General features: G+C 31.1%; 1 protein-coding gene across 7 annotated transcripts in view; it reads right to left on the reverse strand.

Annotated features, from left to right (window-relative positions):
* Window positions 1–26,176, reverse strand: part of LOC118185255 (uncharacterized) — a 472,173-nt gene that overhangs the window by 322,505 nt on the left and 123,492 nt on the right. For 6 of the 7 annotated variants that reach the window (XR_015041131.1, XM_085816706.1, XM_085816705.1 and 3 more), the window contains exons 18-23: window positions 24,635–24,706; window positions 22,813–22,893; window positions 16,246–16,317; window positions 14,388–14,468; window positions 7,933–8,004; window positions 594–674 (exon numbers count right to left, since the gene is read on the reverse strand). Coding sequence is in view for 6 of the 7 variants with exons in the window: in XM_085816706.1 (XP_085672832.1) it covers window positions 594–674; window positions 7,933–8,004; window positions 14,388–14,468; window positions 16,246–16,317; window positions 22,813–22,893; window positions 24,635–24,706 (459 nt within the window). In the remaining variant the exon portion in view is untranslated. The remainder of the gene's footprint in view (window positions 1–593; window positions 675–7,932; window positions 8,005–14,387; window positions 14,469–16,245; window positions 16,318–22,812; window positions 22,894–24,634; window positions 24,707–26,176) is intronic. The other variant, XM_085816708.1, reaches the window with a different exon arrangement.

Genomic DNA, 26,176 nt, shown 5'->3' on the forward strand with positions numbered 1-26,176 from the left:
TTAACTATGCAGCAGTAATATAATAAAGATCATGAAAGCTTGAAATTGCTTAAAAACATACTAAGCGACAGAAAACATGATTTCAAAGTCAAAATGAACTAATAATAATAGCTAACAAAGAATAAATGTTATTTAGAATACTACAGTTTACTTCAACTATAAATGATTTTTGTAAAAAGAACCTCAGGATAGTATTACTTAACTTATATGAGATCTAAAATAAGCATGGCATGCATTATATACCCATTAATGCAGAAATTCAATTACATAGTTGTGAACTTGTCAATTTATATTTTATAAATCCTAAAGGCATGTGAATATTTAAGCATAGAATTTTTCTAAAGACCTCTGTTGATTCTGCTGGCTTTTATTTTTCGTATTTTTATGTTGATTCTGCTGGCTTAAATTTTTCGTACTTTAAATATACAATGAGTAGGTACTTGTCTAAAATTAAAGATGGATTTTAACAATATTTCACAATATAGCAATTAAAAAATACAAAAAAATACTGATTAAAACTGAAATAAATTTTTAAAAATCTGTTCAAAAGCATAATTATATATTCATCAAATACTGCAGCAGAGCTTCCTAACCTCAGAGATATTTCTCTCAAACAGTTCAGTTGAATCTGATATCTTCCTCTTCTTATTTTTCTGCAGAATTCTGATGCTAAGCTAAAAAGCAGAACACATTTACAATATCAGGACTTAATAATTGAAAAATTTGTTTGATCAGAATAAATAAAAGAAGGGAAAATTAAATTAACAATTTAAAAATAAATTTTGCAATCTAATCTTTCGTATTCCAGTGTAATCCCCTAGAGACGTCATAAATTAAAACAAAAAAAAAGTAATATTATTATTATCATTACTTGAAGAGGTATTATTTTCATAGATTAGGTTCTTTTCCACCTTTCCTGAGATAAAAATCAGAAGTTATTCCTAACACATATACACTCTTTTGAAAGGAAAAAAAAAAAAAAAAAACCACCATGAAGGAAGTGGTTGTTTAGCTCATACACAGATAATAAAATGATTAAAATATTAAGGTCATATCACCTGTCCATGACTCACAATCACCGACTGAATGTTCTAGTTAGTAGTTGGTTAAACTGCCCCTGGCAGCAATGCATGCTTGAATTCATCGAGGTAAGGTGTGATAGAGGTTCCTAATGTCATCCTGCGACACATTCTGCCAGGCATTCATCAGTTGTCGCTCCGGATCTGTGATATTTTGTGGTGACTGAATCATGCAGCCTAACATGTCCAAGAAATATGCTCGAATGGTGAAAGGTCTAGTGACCTAGTTTGGTCTAGTTTGTTTCTTCCCTTTAATGATAATAAATGGATCTATTTTTATCGCAGCCAGTTAAATATACCCAAAATTCATCTATTGTGACAGCATTTTTCCATTTTTGTGTAAATAATTTTCTACGCTCGGCAATATCTCGGGAAGAAAGAGGATGTACATTGCATTTCCCCCCTTTTAAGATTCAAATCAGCATTAATCACTTTGTTTACACTTGATACTGAACATTTTAATGATTATGCAACTGACCTTTGAGTTCACAGATTGTTTTTTAACATTAAAATTCTTACTTCTGCAACATTCGAAACATTCCTTTTCCCCCCTTTGATATGCAATTTGAACAATTTTTCTCCTTGAAGCTAAATTTTGCCATTTTCCCCCCTTTTTTATTGATAATATTATCTAAGTTGCTTTAGATACTGAAAAATCATGCCTTTCACAGCCTTTTTTAATAACAAAAAATTATTAAATATAAATAATTTTCTTCAGAAAGAGCACATACAAGACTTCAGTCCACTGCTTCTTTAAAAGCACCATTTTGCATGAAAACAAAATTGACAAGTAGCAGATGATAATTTACACTAGGCAGCATAAAGGCCTTCCAAGATTAGAGACATCTTTGACAAATTTTCAATAGTAAATGCAGATGACGAAAAATCTTCTTAATTGATGAATGTCTACTTCCATTTGCCAGTACTCAATCTTAAAATTTATAGTTGAAAACCATTTGTTTCCTACTAGCATGTCTATGATATCCTCAGTTCTAGGCAAAAAGTAATTGTTCTGCCTATGTAATGCCATTTAGACTTCTATAATGAACATAAAATCACGTGAAACCCTCAATGATAGGTCATAAAGACTTAAGGAAAATTCCACAATATCATTGTCCTGCATCTTGTTTTCCAACTTCTGCTTGTTTTGCAAAAAGAAAATGCCAGAGATGTTCCTTGACAGGTGGATTTCTTGATAACAGAGATTATCCTTGACAGGTTTTATTTTCTTTCAGTTCACTGCATGTAGATTTAAGGATGGACCTGTTTAGAGAAGGTGCTCTTTCAAATGCAGGTTTATATCAGTTTGCAAAATAGTAACATTTACTCTAGTGTCTACTATTTTGTGGGATGAAAAACCATTGATTTCTTCTTCCATATAAAGCCCTTGCTTTCTCCCATGAAGTGAAGATAGTGAATAACATTGAAATAAGGCACTTTCAGCAAATGCCGCTCAAGATTATTAGTTTCCCTGTTGTTCTTCAAGATTTTATCTTTTGAGCTGAAGGCGCACAGTATTGTCTCCATAAATATCCTTCTCTATTACAAATCCACCATTCACTTTATTATTATTGCTGTTCCAGTTTACTTAGATTCCATCACCTTTCTTTTACAGCTGTGTGGCCTCGGTTCTGTTGGCCACCTTTACAAGTTAATGTTCTTTTCTGCTGGCATTCTGTATAGTCTCGACTTTGAGGTATGCACTAGAGCCCTCTGTAAATCTTCATTATCAGCTCTCTTGAGCTAGTGCTCATTGTACAGTATCCCAAACAAAATCCATAAATACTGGAGGCCCAATACGTCTTTAATTTCCTAGTCACAATCTGGAAATGTTAGCTGTATTAATTTTTCAGTATTAGCTGCTGATTCTTGAAACGTGTCTCCTGCCTTCTCAGGCTGGGTCAAGTTGCAGTCCATAGTAACACTTGAAAAATTTTGTTAACTAAGGAGTCAACATGTGAAAGTTTTCCACCAGAAACACCTGTACAATGTTAGCTGCCTTTTCTCTTAAAGATGCAGCCAAATTTAAGGTTTTGGTGACATGGTATCATTGATGTCTCTGAGATCATTTCAAATTTTATTTTTTATATCTTCCATGATGATTTCCTGTCATATGGCAAGAGGTTAATTGTAGGATGAGATAAATGAATCAGAAAGTTATTCACAGCAGGGTGAGCTGGAATATTGTTTACGGATAAAATAGATTTTAGAAATTTCTGTTTTAATCTTAGAATTTCTTTCTTGAGTCTTATGTTTACTGTAGAAATTTGCTGATTGATGTTCCCAGTCTCATTCTCAAGTTCAAGGTAGAGACATTTTTGCTCACAGAAATCATGGCTTTCCCATTACTTCCAGCAACATGCTTCTTCATTTCAGCTGCTTATCCCATACCAGCAAGCATTTCCAATGAGAGAATTCTTCATTTTAGTGGCATTCACAGCAGTTGCAGTCTTCATTTTTATAGATTTTGTGACAATCATTTCCACAACTTTCTTCCATCTTTCCGATTATTGGCATTCAAAGACATCCAGAATTCAGCACCAACTGTTGCAACTACTAGTTCTTTGACAGCTTACTCAATTACGCCATATAAACAGAAAGAAATTAATAATTTATTATAAAAATGAATCTTACACAATAAAATAAATAACAGCAAATAGCTCAAGGAGAAAGTAGATATTAAACAATTCTTCCTTAGTGCATGAGAAATATAGTTGATTGCCAAATCATTTACAGAGTAAACACTGAACCTCAACTAAATAGCAATAATCCATCCAAGCTCTTGGAATTGTGTTTATATAGTGTAACATGAATGTCAGCAACAAAACAAAATGAATTTTTATAGAAAGGTTTTTACATAACTTTGTATAAGAATTTCATCTAAACCTGTCTGCTTTTTATCCACTCTTCCACTTCATTCGGATTGCTCCACATAAAGCTTCAATTGATCTATTCTCATATCCAATAATTACACAGTATACATATTTTAATATTTCAAAAAACACCCAAACTACTTAGGGCTGAGCTGGCAAACTTTTATACATCTACATGCCAATTTCTTTAAAGAAATATTTAATGTGGCCATGATGTTCCAATATACAATATTAACTTTGTGATTATCAAGGAAAAAAAAATAAAAATAAATACTTATATATTAGGACTCTTCATTTGTAACTAGAAATATATATCTATACAGCAATCATAACATTAACAATTTTTATGCTTATTAAATACAGAATGAAATTAGTCTGACTTCTGCCATTGCACATTAGATGGCAAAACATACTAGATTCATGCTTTGTTACTTTTAGCAGGGTGCAAGTTGGACTGGAGTCATCTGACAAATTGTTTCTAAGCGAATCTGTGATATTACTTAAACTAATCTCAATGGCGCAACAGCCCTAGTAGGCCAAGGCCAGCAGTGCCCCAAAATCTGCTTTCTTGACGTGGGCCCCGGGGTGCATTAGCATATGCCCTGAACGAGTGGTCAGCTTGTCGCAGGACCCCTCCCCCAGTGTTTAGTCCCCAAGCGAACTTGGTACTCATTTTATCGACCCAGAGGATGGAAGTAATACAATACAAAGTCTTTAACCTGGACTCGTCGGGACTTCGGCGATTCCAAATTATAGATCATCAATGTAAATCTGGTAAGATGGCATGCAGAAATTATACAATTAAAAATATGAAACCATAATTTATGAAATAAAGAGCAATTATGATCTTTATTTCATAATTATTTTTTATTAATTTTTAATCATTTCATTCATTTTTGTAAATTATGATCAAAATTTACAAAAAAAAAAGCTTAATATTTATTTGTTTACTTTATTAAACATTTCTTTTAATGTGCTCATGTGTAAAGCATACATTACGCATAGTAGAAATTAGAAAATTGCAACCAGAAAACTATTTGATGTGTATTCGTGATATTTATAATGACGAGGAAATTGATTTAAATCATATCGGAGTACATCGAGATAAAACACTACATTTAGTAAGGAATTATAAGCCGAATAAAATAAAAACATCTGCCCTGAAGATGAGGATAGTGCTGGCAGATCATTGCATGCCTGACGAAGATTTAATCTTAGATGTCAATTGTTCATTTCTCTTTTTAATTGCACATGCAAAGAATTCCCTTTTTCTGTATTCATTTTTTCAACAAAGAGGTTTACAATGCTATTTGTTTCATAATGCCGTTTCACAGACAATGTTCTACATACCACAGTTCCAGAGTATAGAATGCACACTGCTTTACTGCTTTTATTAATAATTCTATATTTCTCAGTCTACCAACTTGAAACTTTCTATTAGACTTATGTCACAATTTCTATTTTTTTGTCAAACTACCCCCGTTAAGTAATACTTAAGGTTATTACTATAACTCACAAAAATTTAAGCAAGCTGTTGTGTATAATTATGAAAATGAAATTATGAATAATTACAGCCAATATAAGCATGCACCAAACAAAAACAAACAAGTAAATAACTAGCTTCCTGTCCCTCCCGCCGCCCGTCCATACTCACTCCCATTCGGAAAAAGATCAGAGGTAGTCACGATCACTACTCAAAAGGAAAACAGTTTTGAAAACGGCCAGGCATCAACTTACTTTATTGAGAGTAAGTGCACAATTTTCTTTTCATGTGCCATTGGTTTGTCATCTCTGACTTAAGGTATAATGAGTAACAGAATATGTTAAATTTTTGTTTATGAGCTTTGGGTAAATTTCATTGATAGGTATCAAAGTACTAAATGAGCTAGCAATGTATTCCAACTCATGTAATCTACACAAATGTAAGTAAAGTTTACCATTAATTTTTGCTGAGCTTAATAGTCATATGCACATTCACCTAATATACTAATTAATGTAATTCATATAAATATAGCTCATAGTATATAAAGACGTGAATTTAAGAGGTATATAACTAATTCTTAGTGTCCTTACCAGTGCATGATACTATGTTTTTCAAAGAATAATTCAGAATAACTATATTTATCTACATTTTAGAACCTGCTAAGTTTTTCTCATATCTATCTGTCTGTCTATATTTACATTAAATGTAATCAATACATTTGCAGGCTCATGCTCTAAGCTCAAAGTGTATTTTAAGTAGATGAAGAAATAATAATTTTGTACAAAATCATAATTTCAATTGAGTTCTTGAAAATTGTTGATCTTATAATAAGAAATGTCTGCCCTCCTATACACTAATGATGTGTCTTTTCCCAAACCTTTTACAGTAACCTCCAAAACGTTAATAATACCTCTTTCAACTTCTGTAACAGTAATTAAATTTTAAGAAAATAGATTTTAAGTATTAATTCTCCGAGTGTTGCAGTTTTTTCGATCTGTCATGAAGACCTGTGTTTAAACAGCATTTGCTAGCTAAATTTGTATAATCATTTATTTTAATCTTTATTTTCATAAATTTACATTCATTAAGATGACATCTACATTATTAAAAAACAAAGTAAAAAAGCAAAAGATGTTAAATTATATGCTAATATGTACCAAGTCACAAAAAATCTCATGACCAAATAAAGGTAGTCATGGCACTCAGAGTATTAAGAACATGTTAAATAAAAACCTCATACCCCTTCCCAGTAGGACATACAGCATAACAATTTCATTCCTTTGATTTATTTGATTTCTTTGATTATGATAATTTTTTTCACACATTTCTTGTATCTATCACACTGTGAACATTCTGATGACCTGTTTTGCATCATGACTCTCTAAATAACCAAAAATCTCTTTGGCTGTTCAAGATTTTGCATAGGAAAAGTACATCTTAACATGATATAAAGAAAAATATTAAAAAAAGAAAATCTTGCATGAAAATTTGGGCTTTATATTTTAAAAAGCAGACGGAGAGGAAAAATTGCTAAAATGGTGCAAGTGCACACCCTTTTTTCTATAATAAATGTGTGTATATAATACAATGTAGTTTTCATCATTTTCCTGTAGACAATACATTATAACAATTAATGTACTATTTTTACACAACATTTACGCAGTAACATGATACACACATTACACATAAGGTATAATGTAAACATATTTTAAAATATACAGGTCGATTCCATACCAGACCAACAAATTTGCAGGATGTGTAGGGGGTACAGAGACGACTCGGAATCACATAGGAATGCAGGGACGCAAATGCCATAGTTGCGACCTATGATGCAAAGAAGCAGAGAAAAAGAACAGAAACAGCAGCACATTATTGGGCAGGAAAGAATTTTACTAAAAGGTTTTACTGCAAGAGGTGTTCGAAATTATGAAGAAGTTGTCTGGCAGGCCTGAGTATTTACCAAAGCCAACAAATGAGCGTTATGCTGACTGAAGGCTCCCTCTCGCATGAAGTATACTTCATCCATAAACAATACAGATGTAGGAAATGCACTGCCTGTAGCACTCTGCTGCAGAAACCATGCAGCAAATGTTCTCAGGCTCTAATAATTGGATGTGAAGAATGTATGCGCTCATTTGGTTTGCTTCAAGTATACTTCAGACAATGGCTTCAGAAAAACTCATTTGTTGAGCTATTGTGGAAGTACTTGTACTTGGATTGTCTTTTAGATGTAAGACAGTCTCCTCGTTGCCAAGTGTCGTCGTCGTTTGTAAGGATCCTAAGTTTTACTAACGCCCCCCCCAGGGGTGTACTCAATCAAAATTGGGGGATGGAACTGAGCGAAATCGCACTGTCACCAAAATGGTGCTCAAGGCTGTTGCCAATGGCAGACGACATAATCTAGCGCTCCTTGCCATCAGAAATTTTGTGGGCTTGGGCTGACTACATCACACAAGTTAGGATAAGCAACAACAACATAGATTATGTATATACTAACCTCAGAACCCCTCTTCTGTATCAATTCAAATAATTGAGAGCTTTTCTCACTTTGCTTCGCTTCATCTTTTGACTTAAAGAAAATATAAAGAAAAATGAAGTTTTATATTGTTCTTTAAAATAATTTAAGTAATACATCAAATAAATGATAACAATGATCACTTATATTTAAGTTTATTATGTACTTGATATATAAATTTGAAACAAATAATTCTAAACAAGAGTAAAACAATTTTTCAAATCCAAAAGAATGTACACTGTTGTTTGTCTTCTTTAAAGATATAAATATATCATTCATTCTTGTTCTAAAGTTTTGCCTGAGATTTGAATTTCAAATAGTACTCAAAATGATCAAAGGAAATTTATTCTTAGTAGAGGATATATTTTATGTAAAATGGGTAGATTAAACAAAAAGTACTTACTCAATTGCTTGAAACATTTTAAGCATAAATCAATATATTTCAGAAAATGCCGTTGAAATTTTATAAAAAATAAATAAATAGTACAATAATATCAAAATAAAATACAATTATGTCATTAAATAACTAATGTAATAAAAAGTCTACAATATTACTCTTTGAAAAATCAAGTTTCAACGATGATTTCTTATCGAAAATAACATTTACCAGGTATATTTTTGAGACTTTGAAGATAGAGTTGAAACAAAAATGCAATGATATTCAAATTCAGAAAATGAAATAAACATTCCTCAAAACTCATTCGAATTCCTATAAAACAAAGTTGCGAGATTTTTTATTTTAAATCTTTAGTTTGGTGGAATCTGGTAATATTTTCGTTATCAATATATTCTTGCATTAATGAGCATTGTGTTCTCCTAATTGCACAGCTTAAAATTCCTAGGACTTACGAGTTTCAAAAATTTTTGACAAGATATTTGAACCAATAATTACATGTGAGAAAACAATATGAATTTCTGCTTTAGTAAAGATTTTAGAAAGTAAAATTTTCAAGGCTAATTTTTGCTTTTAACAGCATTAATTTAGGACACTGATCTCATATTTTAACATCACAAAGTAATAATGAAAATGTACAGCAATTAGAGCTACAGTGGTATACATGCTAACTTAATTATGATACTCTATTATTCATATAATGAATGTCTCATATCCATACGTGCTCACACAACTAAATAATCTCCAAATTTCACTTTAAAAACTCCTAATCAGTGTACATTATTTACAGCAATTACAGCATTTACAAAAACCTAATACAGTACAAAGTCCGTAATCTGGACTCGTCGAGACTTCGGCGATTCCGGATTATAGATCATCAATTTAAATCTCATAAGATGGCATGCAGAAATTATGCAATTAAAAATATGAAACTGCAATTTATGAAATAAAGAACAATTATGATCTAAAGAATATATATATATAAACTTAATATTTATTTGTTTATTTTATTAAACATTTCTTTCAATGTAAGTTGTTTAAGTTGCTTCGTTTTTTGTGGTAATACTTTCTCTTTAATGCTATAAACAGACAATTTCTTGTTCAGTTACAAAGTTCCACTGTTCAAGTCCCATAATTGCTGTGTCGAGAATACCAACTAACTTGTCAATCGGAATTTTTTTCTTTTGAATAACCTCTCTGTCACTTTCTACACTATCGGAAGCGGTATTTTCTGGATCTAGAGCCAGACTGCAGATTTCGCCGTCCGTTAATTGATTGATGATTGGGGCATTGTCGTCGCAATGAAAAACTTCTGTTATATCATTTTCATTTATTACCATTTCTCCACATTTCTTTAGAAAATCCAATAACTAGAAAATTTCACCTTTACTTGCCCATGTCCGAACACCTTCAAATTCGAGCTACCATCTTCATCGTCCTCACCATGAAATATGGTAGCTGGCCATAAATTATGCCAAGCATTTTTTAACGTATCTGGATTCCCCCACGATCTTGCAATGCTTCACACAGCAGATTTTACGCTAAAAAATTTCAAAAATTCTTGAATAGTCTTGCCATTGTTCAAGAAATTTAAAATAGATTTTAAAAATGCTACTTTATATTTCCATTTCAGCACGTGCACTATTCCCATATTCATAGGCTGAATGATAGACGTACAATTTGGAGGGAAGAATAATACGGATACATTATCTTTCACTAGAACTTTAAGTGAAGTATGCACCCAACAGTTGTCAACAATCAGGACTATTTTTGAGTCATCAGGTAAACCAACTGAATTAAAATGTTGCCGAGCCTCGTGTATAAAATGATTTTCAAACCAATCATTCATCAATGCTTGTGTCATCTATGCTCTTTTATTTGCACGATATATAACAGGGGAAATCGTTACTCCTTTAAATGCTTGAAGTGGTGCATGTTTTCCAATTACGAAAAGTTTGCATTTGTGAGTTCCTGCAGCTTTTGTGCATGCTAAAACTGTTAGTCTCGCTTTGGAATTTTTGACACCAGTTGGAGTCTTTTCTGTAGAGGTTGCCAAAGTATTTCGCAGTACATATTACCAGAAAAGACCCGTTTTATCAGCGTTGTAAATTTGTTCTGGAGATAATTGTTCACTACTAAAGAGTTCAATGAATTCATCCGCAAATCGTTCAGAAGCTTCAGTACCAGCTGAAGCTTTTTCATTTTAATTGTCTTATACCATGGTGGTTTTTTAATTTACTTAACCAACCTGTCAAATATGTGCACTCAGAGTTAATTTCTTCATGAAATATTTTGGCTTGAGCCATTAGCATTGGATCCATCAATGGCACGCCCTCGCTGCAACACTGTCTGACGCATTCAATAATCACTTTGTCATGATTGTCACTTTTAGTATAATGAACCCTTTTTCTGTTATTCATTGCAAGTGGGATGTCAGAATCCACAAAAAATTCAAAAATTTCCTTTTTCTTTTTGCTTATGTCATATACAGTTGACTTTCCAATGTAATACACCTCGCATAATTTTGAGACAGATACGCCTTTATCCATTTTCTGCGGCAATTCCACTTTTTGTTTGATGGATATTAAAACATGCTTTTGCTTTGTAGATCCTTTATAAATTAAACGCGTATGCGTAAAGCTTGCAAAAAGAAAAAAAAGTTTGTCGCATTGAGGTCAGGATTATAGATCATTCTGGACAATGGATGTCCAGATTACAGACTGTATAAGGAAGAAGACTACTACAGACTTTACAGACTGTATAAGACTGTATAAGGAAAATTTATTGGAAGAATTTCTAACATTGATTCTAAAATTATCTTAATAAATGATTCTGCTTTTTTAAATACATGTTTAAAAAAGATTCAGGCTATTCTAAATACTTGAAACACAATCAGGAAGAAAGCATACTAAAGTTAATGATTACTTCTTTTTTCTAATTATAATTATATATCATGCTTTCAATAAGCTATGTTTAAGTGACTGTTAAAATTCATGCAATATAAGAACTGATTTATATCCTGGTGCATCAACTGAACCCTGAACGAATTTTACTTTTTTCAATAGAAAGAAGTGAACAAGATAAATGTTTCAAAGTATAAACTTTGAAAAGTAAATAAATATAGGTTTTAGAGGAGCTTCATTAATTCATACATAGCTTATAAGATGCTATCTAAATTCAAGTATTTTGCAAGTAAATATATTTATACAGTAACGAATAAATTCATGCAAAGAACAAATAATCCTGCATATAGCTTTATTCATTAGACGCCACTGTGATTTGTACATCAGTGCAACAAAAATGCAGCATGATTCAAAATTCATGCATATTAAACTTTAAAATATTTTACAAATTCTAAAATAAATATTAATGACAAAGTGTTTCAATGGATGATACCTCTATAAAGAAACACGTAATATAACACCAGAAATTTCAGTTGCATGTTATGGTGTCAGCTTTAAAAACCTTTCATTTGGTGCAAGATGGAGATCAGTATTTTTTCTCTGCAAAATATAGATTTTTGATTGTGCATTCCAAGAATAAATTTGATTTCAATGCCCTTTTTTGTCTCTTCTTGGTTACTAATCACAACAATTTTATTCCTGATATTTTCCATTTCATCCAAACTCAAAACATACAAGCAGCCAGTGTAATTCATTATGCTGACTGCTTTCACTTTCTCAAAATCAATTTACTAAACAGAAAATCATTATCTTGTTAGGTTCAGAAAAATTCGGCAAGTTCTCTTTCTACATGAAGTATTTACTTCATAAACTTTACCATATGAATGCAATGTGAAGTAATGCTCAATTATAAAAATTCATCTCTATTTTGCACCAAACACGGACTGTTTACAGCCAGCAATTTAAATTCCAACAGAAATTTCAAGTGATATATTAATTATAACCAGAGCTCCCACTCATGAATTTAAAAAAAAAAAAAAAAAAAAAAGCCTTTGATAGTAATTTAGATAAATATAGGGAGAAAAAGTTATTTTTCATCATATAGCAACACAAATGACATAAAACTTAACACGCTTTTATTCAATTAGAATTTTCTCCCCCATTTCATTTCCTCCACATACAATTTTTTAATATTTTTTTTTCAAACTTCCTCTGTATCTTTTATGATAAGTTCTTTCTCCGTACACTTTTATCAATTTTAATTAACATTTCCATATATGGCAAATTTTATTAGATCTCTTTATTGCCTATTTTGTAATTAGTTAGTCTTTCTTTTCTGCTTTAAATGACTTTGTGGTATGTGTTTTTATATGAGTTACTAAGGAGGAGATTCTTTTTATGCTAGCAAAAGAGTGAGGCAAAATAGTTAGAATGATATAAAAGACGCAATCTCATAATTAGAATTATTAAAGGCCATCTTTTGTGTTACATAAAAGGTATCAAAACTCAGTGACAGTTTTACAAGAGATATCTAAATCTTGATTAAAATAAAAAGATATCCATTCATCATCTAGAACAGTGGTATCCAACCAAGGACTCATGTGAGACTGATAGCCTGTAATCTTAACTTTAGGCCACCGCCAGCCACAATCACAGAATTGCCATGAGACAAAAACTTTAATACTAATGTAAAAAACAACAATAAAAAAGGTTCAATTACATGTCACACAGAAGGGTGTTGTATTGCTCTGATCCTAATGTAAAAATCGACAATAAAAAAGGTTCAATTACATGTGACATACAGGATTGTTGCATTTGAGTTTATCTACTCACTCATCTATATCATCTTCACTCTACCCCATTTTCGAGTTTTTATCTGAATGGCAGATTAAGATTACAGATCTTGCTTTAACGCAAGCCCCGCTTCTTCTTGATGATGCTTCACGTTTTCACAGATGATGAATCATCTGCCATGCAATTGATTGTTGTCAATCAGTTCAGTTGTGCCAAAGCCTTTGAAAAGAAAGAAAACAAACCACTACCAACAATAAATGGGAGGAAGAGCGGTTATTTACAAACATTGTCAAAAAAGCAATTTGTTTATTGTGCAATGTTTCAGTAGTGGTACCAAAGCGATCGAAAGTTGATCATGATCATAAAACCGTTCATAATAAATTCAACAGCATTTTTTCAATATCCACTCAGAGCTGCTTTACATAGATATAAAATTCAAACTCTGAAATCACTGGAATATTAAAATAATGAATGATAACTAAAAGGATCTACTAATGTCAGAAATAGATCTCCATACCATTACCCAAGGAGTATCAACAGTGTACCAGTAACAAATATAGTCAGTTATATCCAATAATCTAGCTGCTTCCGTACTAGGATGTGATAGATATTCGCATACAGGTTGGATGAGATATCCCACTTAAAGTAATGCAATCCAATCAGCACACATCCTAAAAGAAATCAAGGTACTATAATAATCCAGTCTTGCGCTATCAGAGGTCCCAGTTTAATGGAAGATATCAGAACAAAGTGTCTTAAAGCTTAATATGCCTTAGTCAGATAGCTTGAAATGGTACAATATGCTACAGGCATATGTATCAATACATAGAAGGATAAGGCAATATGTCATATTATGAAAGATGATGCCAATGATGTGATGAGAAAATCATAGAAAAGGTCTTGCTTCATAGTTGTAGTTCTGGCTCATAAAGCTTTCCCAGCATTTACACAAATGTTCACATAAATATTACTCCCAGCAATGTTTTATAGCGGAAATGTTGAAGATTACCAGACTGCTTTAAGGTTCCAATGATGCAGTTCTATTCCTCTCAAATAGAACTAAAATTCTACATTTGTCATTATGGCACATGCATCACCTGTTTTACAATCACTCAATCACAAGTTTTATATGCTGTAGGTTGCACAGTTGCAATGCACACAATGCCCATCACTCTTGTTCACTGGCTATTTAAGTTTAGCCATTTACATTCAGAGTTCACAGATATTTGTACATCAAATCTCCTCTTCATCGAATTACACTTTTAGGATGCTTTAAACCCTCCTCCATTTAAGGCATAAATTTTACTGAAGATAAAAACAACAATTAAACTATATAAAATACTAACTTCAGATCCATTTTTCTGTATTACTTCCACTAAGTGAGAAATTTTCCTAGCCTTATGAGCTTGCTTCATTTCATCCTTCAGCTTAAAAATATAAAATATATATAAATGTGGAACCTTTATTTAAAAAAACATATTTAAATGACAGAAAAGACATAAATAGCTTATTCATATATATTTTGATTCTGTAGTTCGTTATTAAATTTTAGACAAAATATTACAAAGACCAAGAAAGTTTATTGTATATACATATTTATGATACAAGATTATGAGCCATTAGACTATTTGTCTGATAGTTCATTTATTTATTTATTTATTTTTTATATTCATAACTTTTGGATCTTTAAAGGAATAATGCAACGAAGACACAAAAAAAGGATAAATATTTTACATTTATTAATGTTTATTTTGTTGAATTTATATTTAAAACATGATTAAAAGGATCAACAATTTTTTCCTTTGTGGTTTGTTTAAAAATGAAAAGAAGATGGTAATAATCCTATCCCCCCCCAATTCCCAGTTATTTAATAGAGCTAAAAAAATTGTGAAGAAACTATATATTTAAGCTATTTTTTAACATAAGAGCCATGATGCTAAAAAATATTTTCTTATCATGGCAACAGATTTAGTAAATGTAGTTCACAAAAGAAAATTCTTCTCTTAGCTAATCAATTGGACTTCTTCCATCGATTGTACAAAGAATTCAATCTGATGGTACTGCTACAGTTCAAATAATTACCATCACATGCTTCCACCAATTACTTAAGAATTTTAATTTCAGTTTCCTGTTTAGTGCAGTATTATAACCAGACTAGTTAACTACAGTTTTATAGCTTACCACATTGAATTCAAAAGAGGAATCACGCTTAACCACATGGCATTAGATATTTTCTTTCAGATACTCCTTTTCAGATATTTTTCATTTATTCAGAACAAAATTTACAATTAATGGTTATTCCTGAATTTTTATATTTCTAGTACTTGTTTATACAGATTTGTGTTAGCTTTGAGTATCAAGAATTACTATATAGATTTGTAGAATTGCTATATAGTAATTCTTGATACTCAAAAGCTAAAAATACACTATATACTTTATAATTTTTTGTAAGCACAATTAGAAAAAACCTAAATTTCAATTTTAATAAAAATGAATCTGAAAAATCTAAATCTAAACTTTTCATCACAATTTCTTAGCCCAATTAGAAAAAAAATCATAAAATAATTTTGCAACTTAATCTACAAAATACATTTCTTAGCCAGATAGAAATGACAGAAAATATACAGCTAATACACATATGGAGCAGTGTAAAGTGCAAACGGAATCATCCCAAAATAAAAATATATACAAGTATAATAAATGCTAAAATAAATACACAATACATTCCTCAGCCTACATTTATGCATTTTTATTATAGTGTAATTCAAAATATAAACATCACTGAGATAAAAATAATGTAGCATAAATTATGTGCTGCTAGATTAATATAGTGATTAGCATCGCTGACTGTGTGCCAAAGGGCCCGCGTCCGAAACCCGGAGAAGGCATGGATGTTTGTAAATTTATCGGTCACTGCAGCATTACAGTGCTCTAAATATGTGGCCAGCCGAAAATCCTCTCGTGTGGTTTGGTGGAAAGGGGAGAGGGGTGGGAGAACCATCCCTTCCCTTTTTGGGGTGTTCTCAATCAAAATTGGGGGATGGAATGAGCGAAATCGTACTGTCGCCAAAATGGTGCTCAAGGCTGTTGCCAACGGTAGACATAATCTAGTGCTCCTTGCTATCACAAATTTTGTGGGCTTGGGCTGACTACATCACGCAAGTGAGGATAAGCAACAATAAAATAGATTATGTATATACTAACCTCAGAACCCCTCTTCTGTATCAATTCAAATAATTGAGAGCTTTTCTCACTTTGCTTCGCTTCATCTTTTGACTTAAAGAAAATATAAAGAAAAATGAAGTTTTATATTTTTCTTTAAAATAATTTAAGTAAGACGTCAAATAAATGATGACAGTGATCACTTATATTTAAGTTTATTATGTGCTTGACATATAAATTTGAAACAAAGAATTCTAAACAACCGTAAAACAATTTTTCAAATCCAAAAGAATGCACACTATTGTTTATCTTCTTTAAAGATATAAATACAGTCAAAAGTCGTTAATCCGGACTCATCGGGACTTCGGCGATTCCGGATTATAGATCATCAGTTTAAATCTGGTAAAATGGCATGCAGAAATTACAAAATTAAAAATATGAAACCGTAATTTATGTAATAAAGAACAATTGTGATCTAAAGGGTATCAAAATTTACAAAAAGAAAAAGCTTAATATTTATTTGTTTACTTTATTAAACATTTCTTTCAATGTAAATTGTTTAAGTTGCTTCGTTTCATGCGATAATACTTTCTCTTTAATTCTATTAAACAGACATAATTTCTTGTTTAGTTACAAAGTTCCGCTGTTCAAGACCTATAATTGCTGTATCGAGAACACCGACTAATTTGTCAATCGAAATTTTTTCGTTTTCAATAACCTCTGTCACTTTCTTCACTATAGGAAGAAGTGAATTATAGTGACGAGGAACTTGTTTTAAATCATATCAAAGACGGAGTACATCGAGATGAAATACTACATTTAGTAAGGAATTATAAGCCAAATAAAATAAAAACATCTTCCCTGAAGATAAGGATAGTGCTGACAGATCAACTTCCAATTCATTGAGCACCGCGGCGTTCCCCCAGCCAAGCAGCATGAAATTGACAAACAGATTTCGGATTTCGAAACATACTTTCACTTTAGATCCTTTACATATTAGAAAATATGTATCGGAAATTCTATTTGATATAATCGAAAGTTCAAGCTTACTTTTATAAAATTGCTCTAACAGTCTGTAAAAAATAATAAGCCGGATCCAATTCGAAGATTAAGATACAACGCAATCTGCGACATTAACTGAATTAGATAATTTTAGCTTAGCTTATACCATCCGTTATACGTTAAACGCGCATGCATAAACGTTTTATGTGCACGCGCACAAGCATATTCGCAGCTGTAAAGGTCTCACGCGCACACGTAAACGCCTATGCGCATGCGTCAACGCGAGGCATGCGCAGAAAGTTTTTAGCTTTGAGGTCCAGATTATAGATCAATCCGGATTATGGGTGTCCGAATTAACGACTTTTGACTGTATATCATTCATTCCTGTTCTAAACTTTTGCCTGAGATTTAAATTTCAGATAGTACTCAAAATGGTCAAAAGAAATTTATTCTTAGTAGAGGATATATTTTATGTAAAATGGGTAGATTAAACAAAAAGTACTTACTCAATTGTTTGAAATATTTTAAGCATTAATCAATATATTTCACAAAATGCCGTTGAAATTTTATAAAATATAAATAAACAGTACAATGATATCAAGATAAAATACAATTAAGTCATTAAATAACTAATGTAATAAAAAGTCTACAATATTACTCTTTGAAAAATCAAGTTTCAACGATGATTTCTTATTGAAAATAACATTTACCGGGTATATTTTTGGCACTTAAAGTGTGAAGACAGAGTTGAAACAAAAATGCAATGATACTCAAATTCAGAAAATGAAATAAACATTCCTCAAAACTCATTCGAATTCCTATAAAACAAAGTTGCAAGATTTTTTATTTTAAATCCCTAGTTTGGTGGAATCTGGTAATATTTTTGTTACCAATATATTCTTGCATTAATGAGCATTATGTTTTACTAACTGCACAGTTTAAAATTGCTAGGACTTTCAAAAATTTTTGACAAGACACTGGAACCAATAATTTCATGCGAGATAACAATATGAACTTCTGCTTTAGTCCAGATTTAAGTAAGTCAAATTTTAAAGGCTAATTTTTTCTTTTCAGAGCATTAATTTAGTACACTGATCTCATATTTTAACATCACAAAGTAATAATGAAAATGTACAGCAATTAGAGCTACAGTGGTATACATGCTAACTTAATTATGATAGTCTGTTATTCATATAATGAATGTCTCATATCCATGTGTGCTCACACAACTAAACAATCCACAGATTTCACTTTAAAAACTCCTAATCAGTGTACATTATTTATAGAAATTACGGCATTTACAAAAACCTAATATAAGGAAAATATATCGAAAGATTTTCTAACATTGATTCTAAAATTATCTTAATAACTGATTCTGCTTTTTTAAATATATGCTTAAAAAACGATTCCGGCTATTCTAAAAACTTGAAACACAATCAGAAAGTAAGCATACTACAGTTAATGATTACTTTTTTTTTTCTAATTATAATTACATATCATGCTTTCAATAAGCTAAGTGACTGTTAGAATTTTTAAGTGACTGTTAAAATTCATGCAATATAAGAACTCATTTATATTCTCTTGCATCAACTGAACCCTAAACGAATTTTACTTTTTTCTATAAAAAGAAGTGAACAAGATAAATAAGTATAAATTTTGAAAAAGTAAATAAATATAGGTTTTAGAGGATGTTGCGCCTGCGCACGCATTTCATTACTAGTGTCTGCGCATGCGCCTGGAGCTCGTAGAGTGTGACATGAGATTGTGAGCTAAGAGCGTGTGAGAGAATTTGTGGCTTTAAGTGGCCATGAATGATGTAATTTAACGAGAATAAAAGTGTGATATTTAATACAGTCCATTGTTCTTGAGTTTATTATAGTGTAGTGCCTGTGCAAAACCCCGTGGTCCGTCCTGGGCCAGAGATCTATGGATTATGAGTTATTTACAAGTAACGTAAGTCATTTACAAGTAAGTCAGCGTATGTTAACGCTGTCATTTACAAGTAAGTAACGTATGTTATTTACAAGTAAGTCAGCAGTTTCAATTTAGAAATAAAGTGCCATTTTATTATTTAGAGATACTGTGTAAGAGTTTTGAGAAAATATATGGTATTTATATACTGTGTTAGGGTGTTTAAGTATTTGAGAACAATTACTTATTCTCTTGTGTTATTTCATTAAGAGTACAATGTTGATAAAAGCTTCACTAAAAGAGGATTTAAAGCTATTAGCTTTAGAACTGAATATAGAATTAAGTGAAAAGATAACTGTTACAGATCTAAATTTAACGATTAAGCGTAGTGAAGCTTTTAAATCCGATCCAAATTTGCTAATAGAGTTGGGTAATTCCATAATAGAGCATCGTAAATCTGAAAAAGCTAAAGTATTACAGTTAGAACACATTAAATTAGAGAGATGTAAAACAGAACTGGAAATTGCTCGATTGCAAGCTGAAAGCAAAAGTGATAATAATGATCAAAACGAAAGTAAAGGAGAAAGTTCCAATTCCTTAGATTCCCTTATTAAAAGTATAAGAACACTAACATTGAAGGTTCCAAACAAACCTGAAAACTGGAGTTATTTTTTCTCATCTTTAGAAAGAGCTTTTTCAACAAAATATGTTCCTGAGAAATCTAGAGCAGAAATATTGTTAAACTTGTTAGGGGAACGGGCTTCGAACATTATCGTGTATATTTGAGATGAGGAGCTATGTGACTATGAAACATCATAAAACAGATCTTGCCTCATAGTTGTAGTTCTAGCTCATACAGGGTTCGTACACATTTCTCACAAGGAAATTAAGTACTTTTAAGGACTTTTAAGGACCATTAATGAAAAAAATTAAGGACCTATAAACAAATGGGAACTGAATAAATTCAATTAAAAATATTATGTCTATGCCTGAACGTGAGTAGGATGCACTATTATTAAACATAACTTAATTAACATAATTATTAATATTTTGAGAATAAAATTAATTTTATGAAATTTATCAAGTAGCATTAAATATTTTACACTCATAATAACTGGACATATCTGAAAGAAGATAAGTGACATTTTAGTTACGTTTTACTAAAAGTTACCTTTTTCTTTTTTTAATGTTTCATTTTGTCACATACTTGCTCAGTCTAGAGGTTTAGTAAATAGTAAGTAGATTTTTATGTCAAGCAGCATAGGTTAAAATGAGCATTAAAATCATAATCAGCATGATTCATAACAAAAGACTGGCTGTTGTAATCGCTCCTGCTCGTCTATAGAGAGACCTGCTGATCAGAACAAATCTGAAAGGCCTGATGTAGGCACAGTTAGCAAGTTTTGAAAGTTAGCTGACCTCTCTCTGACACTGTTAGTATCGTAGCTTTGTGTAGAGTTCCAGAGGCTGTAACTCAGTTAATATACTTTAAGGTTCTATTAAGCCACTAGAGCATTAGCAGTGATAAGTTGTTTTGCATTAAGTCTCACTAGATGCAAAGAATAAGTTTCACATGAATTTTTATATTTTTGTGTTTTACCTTGTGACCACGGTAAAGGTTTAACACGTAATTTACATAATAATAACTCTACATATCTTTGAAGAATAATTTTCTTTCTCTTTACATATTTAGTTTCTTTTTTCAACACGTTTCCTTTTCACTTAAAATTTTTGGGATTTAATTAAAGACTTCTGTTATTCTAAAAGACTAAATGCATTTAGAGTGTATGGAAAAAGTTGCTAATTTTATTTCTTTAGTAATACGAACATTCAGAAGAAATATGAAATACATATGGTAAAGTCTGGTCACAGAGCTGGTGTGGCATAATTTTTAGAATTTAGGGACACAATGAGCAACAAAATCTAGAAGTGGCAAAACTTTTAGAATTTAGAGCAGGCATTGGAAGCAGAATTTAGAAAGGCACCAGGCAGCAGAATTTAGGATCCACACAGACTGCATCAGGTGACAAAATCAAATTATTTCTATAATGCCTGTCCATATGATAAGATTAGAAGTACTTTTGATATTTTCCATGCTTGTATCTAGTGAAAAGTAGAGAAAATAAAGGGAAGATAAAAATGTTAAGAAAGCGATTCTATAATCAGAAGTAAAACATTCAACTATTATGTTTTCATTGTTCTTCCAGATGTTCTTCAAAATGTAAGAAACTGCGTGTTACTACCATGGAGACATTTTTCATTTTATCACATTTTTCTGGAATATTTTAAAATCTTGGGTCTATAAATTTGCCTTAAAATCTTTCTAAACTTTCCAAGCTTCAATGTTTAAAATCCTAAAGAAAAATTACCCCTGCCAATTCTGTAACAGCAAAAGGCCAGAAATGGTTTTTTTTTTTTTTTTTTTTTTTTTTTTTTTAAATAGGAGGAAAAAAAGCGTGAAATTAATTTTATAGAGAAAACTGAAGCATTTTCTGAGAATTCTGATCATTCTGAGAAATGGGAAAGATCCTTACCATGAAAAAAATTAACAAGACATTTTTAATTAATTACATAACTATTTTGCTTTTGCTAAAAAATGTTTTGTAAACTGTGCTAATGAGCATTATTCCTTGCTTATTTTTCATATTCAAAAAATTGTATAATATGTGGCCCGAATCGAACTTTATAATATGACAGTGAAAAATAAAAATGCTTTATTTTAATGTTATTTCTTAAATATAATTCTAATATTTACCATTATTTCAATGAAATTTATCAACATCAGAATGTCCTAAAAAAATCGTCAAAAAATTCCCAGATCTCAGAATTAAAATTTTTCTATATAGAAACAGATTTTAAAATCGCAAACTATTGATAATCACCAAATTTAGAACCGTTTAATAAAAGAATTCACATCACCAAAAGCGGAAAGTTGTTTGAGAGCTTTTCATTACAAAAAATGAAACAATTTCGAAATGCTTATGTTTCACTTCTTGCTGACAAACTCGAGTATCCCACCATTATTTATATTACAAATAGGAAAAAATTATAACTCATGAACCCATTCAAAAATCAGCCATATTTGTCAGTGAATCGCCAAAAATATTGCTGCAAAATGCTAATTCAAACCCAAAATGGCAGTCGTAAAAACAGAGAGAAATTTCAGATGATTAAAATTAAGGACCTTCTGCCAATTTTGGCCAAAATTAAGGACTTTTAAGGACATAAAATCGATTCCAAAAAACTTAAGTAATTTTAAGGACTCTTAAGGACCGTACGAACCCTATCATAAAGCTTTCCCACCATTTACACAGATGGTCACATAAATATTACTCCCAGCAATCTTCTATAGTGGAAATGTTGAAGATGACCAGACTGCTTTAAGGTTCCAATGATGCAGTTCCTCTCAAATATAACTAAAATTCTACATTTGTCATTATGGCACATGCATCACCTGTTTTACAATCAATCAATCACAAGTTTTATATGGTGTAGGTTGCACAGTTGCAAAGCACACAATGCCCATCACTCTTGTTCACTGGCTATCTACATTTAGCCATTTACATTCACAGCAATTTGTACATCAAATCTCTTCTTCATCGAATTACACTTTCAGGATACTTTAAAACCTCCTCCATTTAAGGCATAAATTTTACTGAAGATATAAACAACGAATAAACTATATAAAATACTAACTTCAGATCCATTTTTCTGTATTACATCCACTAAGTGAGAAATTTTCCTAGCCTTATGAGCTTGCTTCATTACATCCTTCAGCTTAAAAACATAAAATATATATAAATGTGGAACCTTTCTTTAAAAAAACATATTTAAATGACAGAAAAGAAATAAATAGCCTATTCATATATATTTTCATTCTGTAGTTCATTATTAAATTTTAGACAAAATATTACAAAGACCAAGAAAGTTCATTGTATATATATATATATATATTTATGATACAAAATTATGAGAAATTGACTATTTTTCTGATAGTTTATTTATTTATTTTAATATTCACAACTTTTGGATCTTTAAAGAAATAATGCAACGAAGACACAAAAAAAGGATAAATATTTTACATTTATTAATGTTTATTTTGTTGAATTTATGTTTTAAAACATGATTAAAACGATCAATTTTTTCCTTCTTTGTTTGTTTAAAAATGAAAAGAAGATGGTAATAATCCTATCCCTCCCCCAATTCCCAGTTATTTATAGAGCTAAAAAAAAATTGTGAAGAAACTATATATTTAAGCTATTTTTTAACATAACAGCCATGATGCTGAAAAATATTTTCTTATCATGGCAACAGATTTAGTAAATGTAGTTCACAAAAGACAATTTTTCTCTTAGCTAATCAATTGGACTTCTTCCATCGATTGTACAAAGAATGAACAATCTGATGGTATTGCTACAGTTCAAACAATTACCATGACATGCTTCCACCAATTACTTAAGAATTTTAATTTCAGTTTCCTGTTTAGTGCAGTATTATAACCAGACTAGTTAACTACAGTTTTATAGCTTACCACATTGAATTCAAAAGAGGAATCACGCTTAACCACATGGCATTAGATATTTTCTTTCAGATACTCCTTTTCAGATATTTTTCATTTATTCAGAACAAAATTTACAATTAATGGTTATTCCTGAATTTTTATATTTCTAGTACTTGTTTATACAGATTTGTATTAGCATAATTGCTATATAGTAATTCTTGATACTCAAAAGCTAAAAATACACTATATACTTTATAATTTTTTATAAGCACAATTAGAAAAAACCTAAATTTCAATTTTAATAAAAATGAATTTAAAAAAACTAAATCTAAACTTTTCATCACAATTTCTTACCACGATTACAAAAAAAATCATAAAATAATTTTGAAACTTAACCTACAAAATACATTTCTTAGTCAGATAGAAATGACAGAAAATATACAGCTAATACACATATGGAGCAGTGTAAAGTGCATATGGAATCATCCCAAAATAAAAATATATACAAGTATAATAAATGCTAAAATAAATACACGATACATTTCTCAGCCTACATTTATGCATTTTTATTATAGTGTAATTCAAAATATAAACATCATTGAGATAAAAATAATGCAGCATTAATTATGTGCTCCCCGATCAATATAGTGATTAGCATCGCTGACTGCGTGCCAAAGGGCCCACGTCTGTATCCCGGAGAAAGCATGGACGTTTTTAAATTTATCGGTCACTGCGGCATGTCAGTGCTCTAAATATGTGGCCAGCCGAAAGTCCTCTCGTGTGGTTTAGAGGAAAGGGGAGAGGGGTGGGAGAACCATCCCCCCGGGTGTTCTCAATCAAAATTGGGGGATGGAACTCAGCGAAATCGCACTGTGGAAAAAATGGTGCTCAAAGCTGTTGCCAACGGCAGACGACATAATCTAGAGCTCCTTGCCGTCAGAAATTTTGTGGGCTTGGGCTGACTACATCACGCAAGTGAGGATAAGCAACAATAAAATAGATTATGTATATACTAACCTCAGAACCCCTCTTCTGTATCAATTCAAATAATTGAGAGCTTTTCTCACTTTGCTTCGCTTCATCTTTTGACTTAAAGAAAATATAAAGAAAAATGAAGTTTTATATTTTTCTTTAAAATAATTTAAGTAAGACGTCAAATAAATGATGACAGTGATCACTTATATTTAAGTTTATTATGTGCTTGATATATAAATTTGAAACAAAGAATTCTAAACAACCGTAAAACAATTTTTCAAATCCAAAAGAATGCACACTATTGTTTATCTTCTTTAAAGATATAAATACAGTCAAAAGTCGTTAATCCGGACTCATCGGGACTTCGGCGATTCCGGATTATAGATCATCAGTTTAAATCTGGTAAAATGGCATGCAGAAATTACAAAATTAAAAATATGAAACCGTAATTTATGTAATAAAGAACAATTGTGATCTAAAGGGTATCAAAATTTACAAAAAGAAAAAGCTTAATATTTATTTGTTTACTTTATTAAACATTTCTTTCAATGTAAATTGTTTAAGTTGCTTCGTTTCATGCGATAATACTTTCTCTTTATTTCTATTAAACAGACATAATTTCTTGTTTAGTTACAAAGTTCCGCTGTTCAAGACCTATAATTGCTGTATCGAGAACACCGACTAATTTGTCAATCGAAATTTTTTCGTTTTCAATAACCTCTGTCACTTTCTTCACTATAGGAAGAAGTGAATTATAGTGACGAGGAACTTGTTTTAAATCATATCAAAGACGGAGTACATCGAGATGAAATACTACATTTAGTAAGGAATTATAAGCCAAATAAAATAAAAACATCTTCCCTGAAGATAAGGATAGTGCTGACAGATCAACTTCCAATTCATTGAGCACCGCGGCGTTCCCCCAGCCAAGCAGCATGAAATTGACAAACAGATTTCGGATTTCGAAACATACTTTCACTTTAGATCCTTTACATATTAGAAAATATGTATCGGAAATTCTATTTGATATAATCGAAAGTTCAAGCTTACTTTTATAAAATTGCTCTAACAGTCTGTAAAAAATAATAAGCCGGATCCAATTCGAAGATTAAGATACAACGCAATCTGCGACATTAACTGAATTAGATAATTTTAGCTTAGCTTATACCGTCCGTTATACATTAAACGCGCATGCATAAACGTTTTATGTGCACGCGCACAAGCATATTCGCAGCTGTAAAGGTCTCACGCGCACACGTAAACGCCTATGCGCATGCGTCAACGCGAGGCATGCGCAGAAAGTTTTTAGCTTTGAGGTCCAGATTATAGATCAATCCGGATTATGGGTGTCCGAATTAACGACTTTTGACTGTATATCATTCATTCCTGTTCTAAACTTTTGCCTGAGATTTAAATTTCAGATAGTACTCAAAATGGTCAAAAGAAATTTATTCTTAGTAGAGGATATATTTTATGTAAAATGGGTAGATTAAACAAAAAGTACTTACTCAATTGTTTGAAATATTTTAAGCATTAATCAATATATTTCACAAAATGCCGTTGAAATTTTATAAAATATAAATA

This window comes from Stegodyphus dumicola, chromosome 5 (assembly GCF_044657685.1).
Source record: "Stegodyphus dumicola isolate Sdum_Otavi_A_Nest chromosome 5, ASM4465768v1".
Taxonomy (NCBI): domain Eukaryota; kingdom Metazoa; phylum Arthropoda; class Arachnida; order Araneae; family Eresidae; genus Stegodyphus; species Stegodyphus dumicola.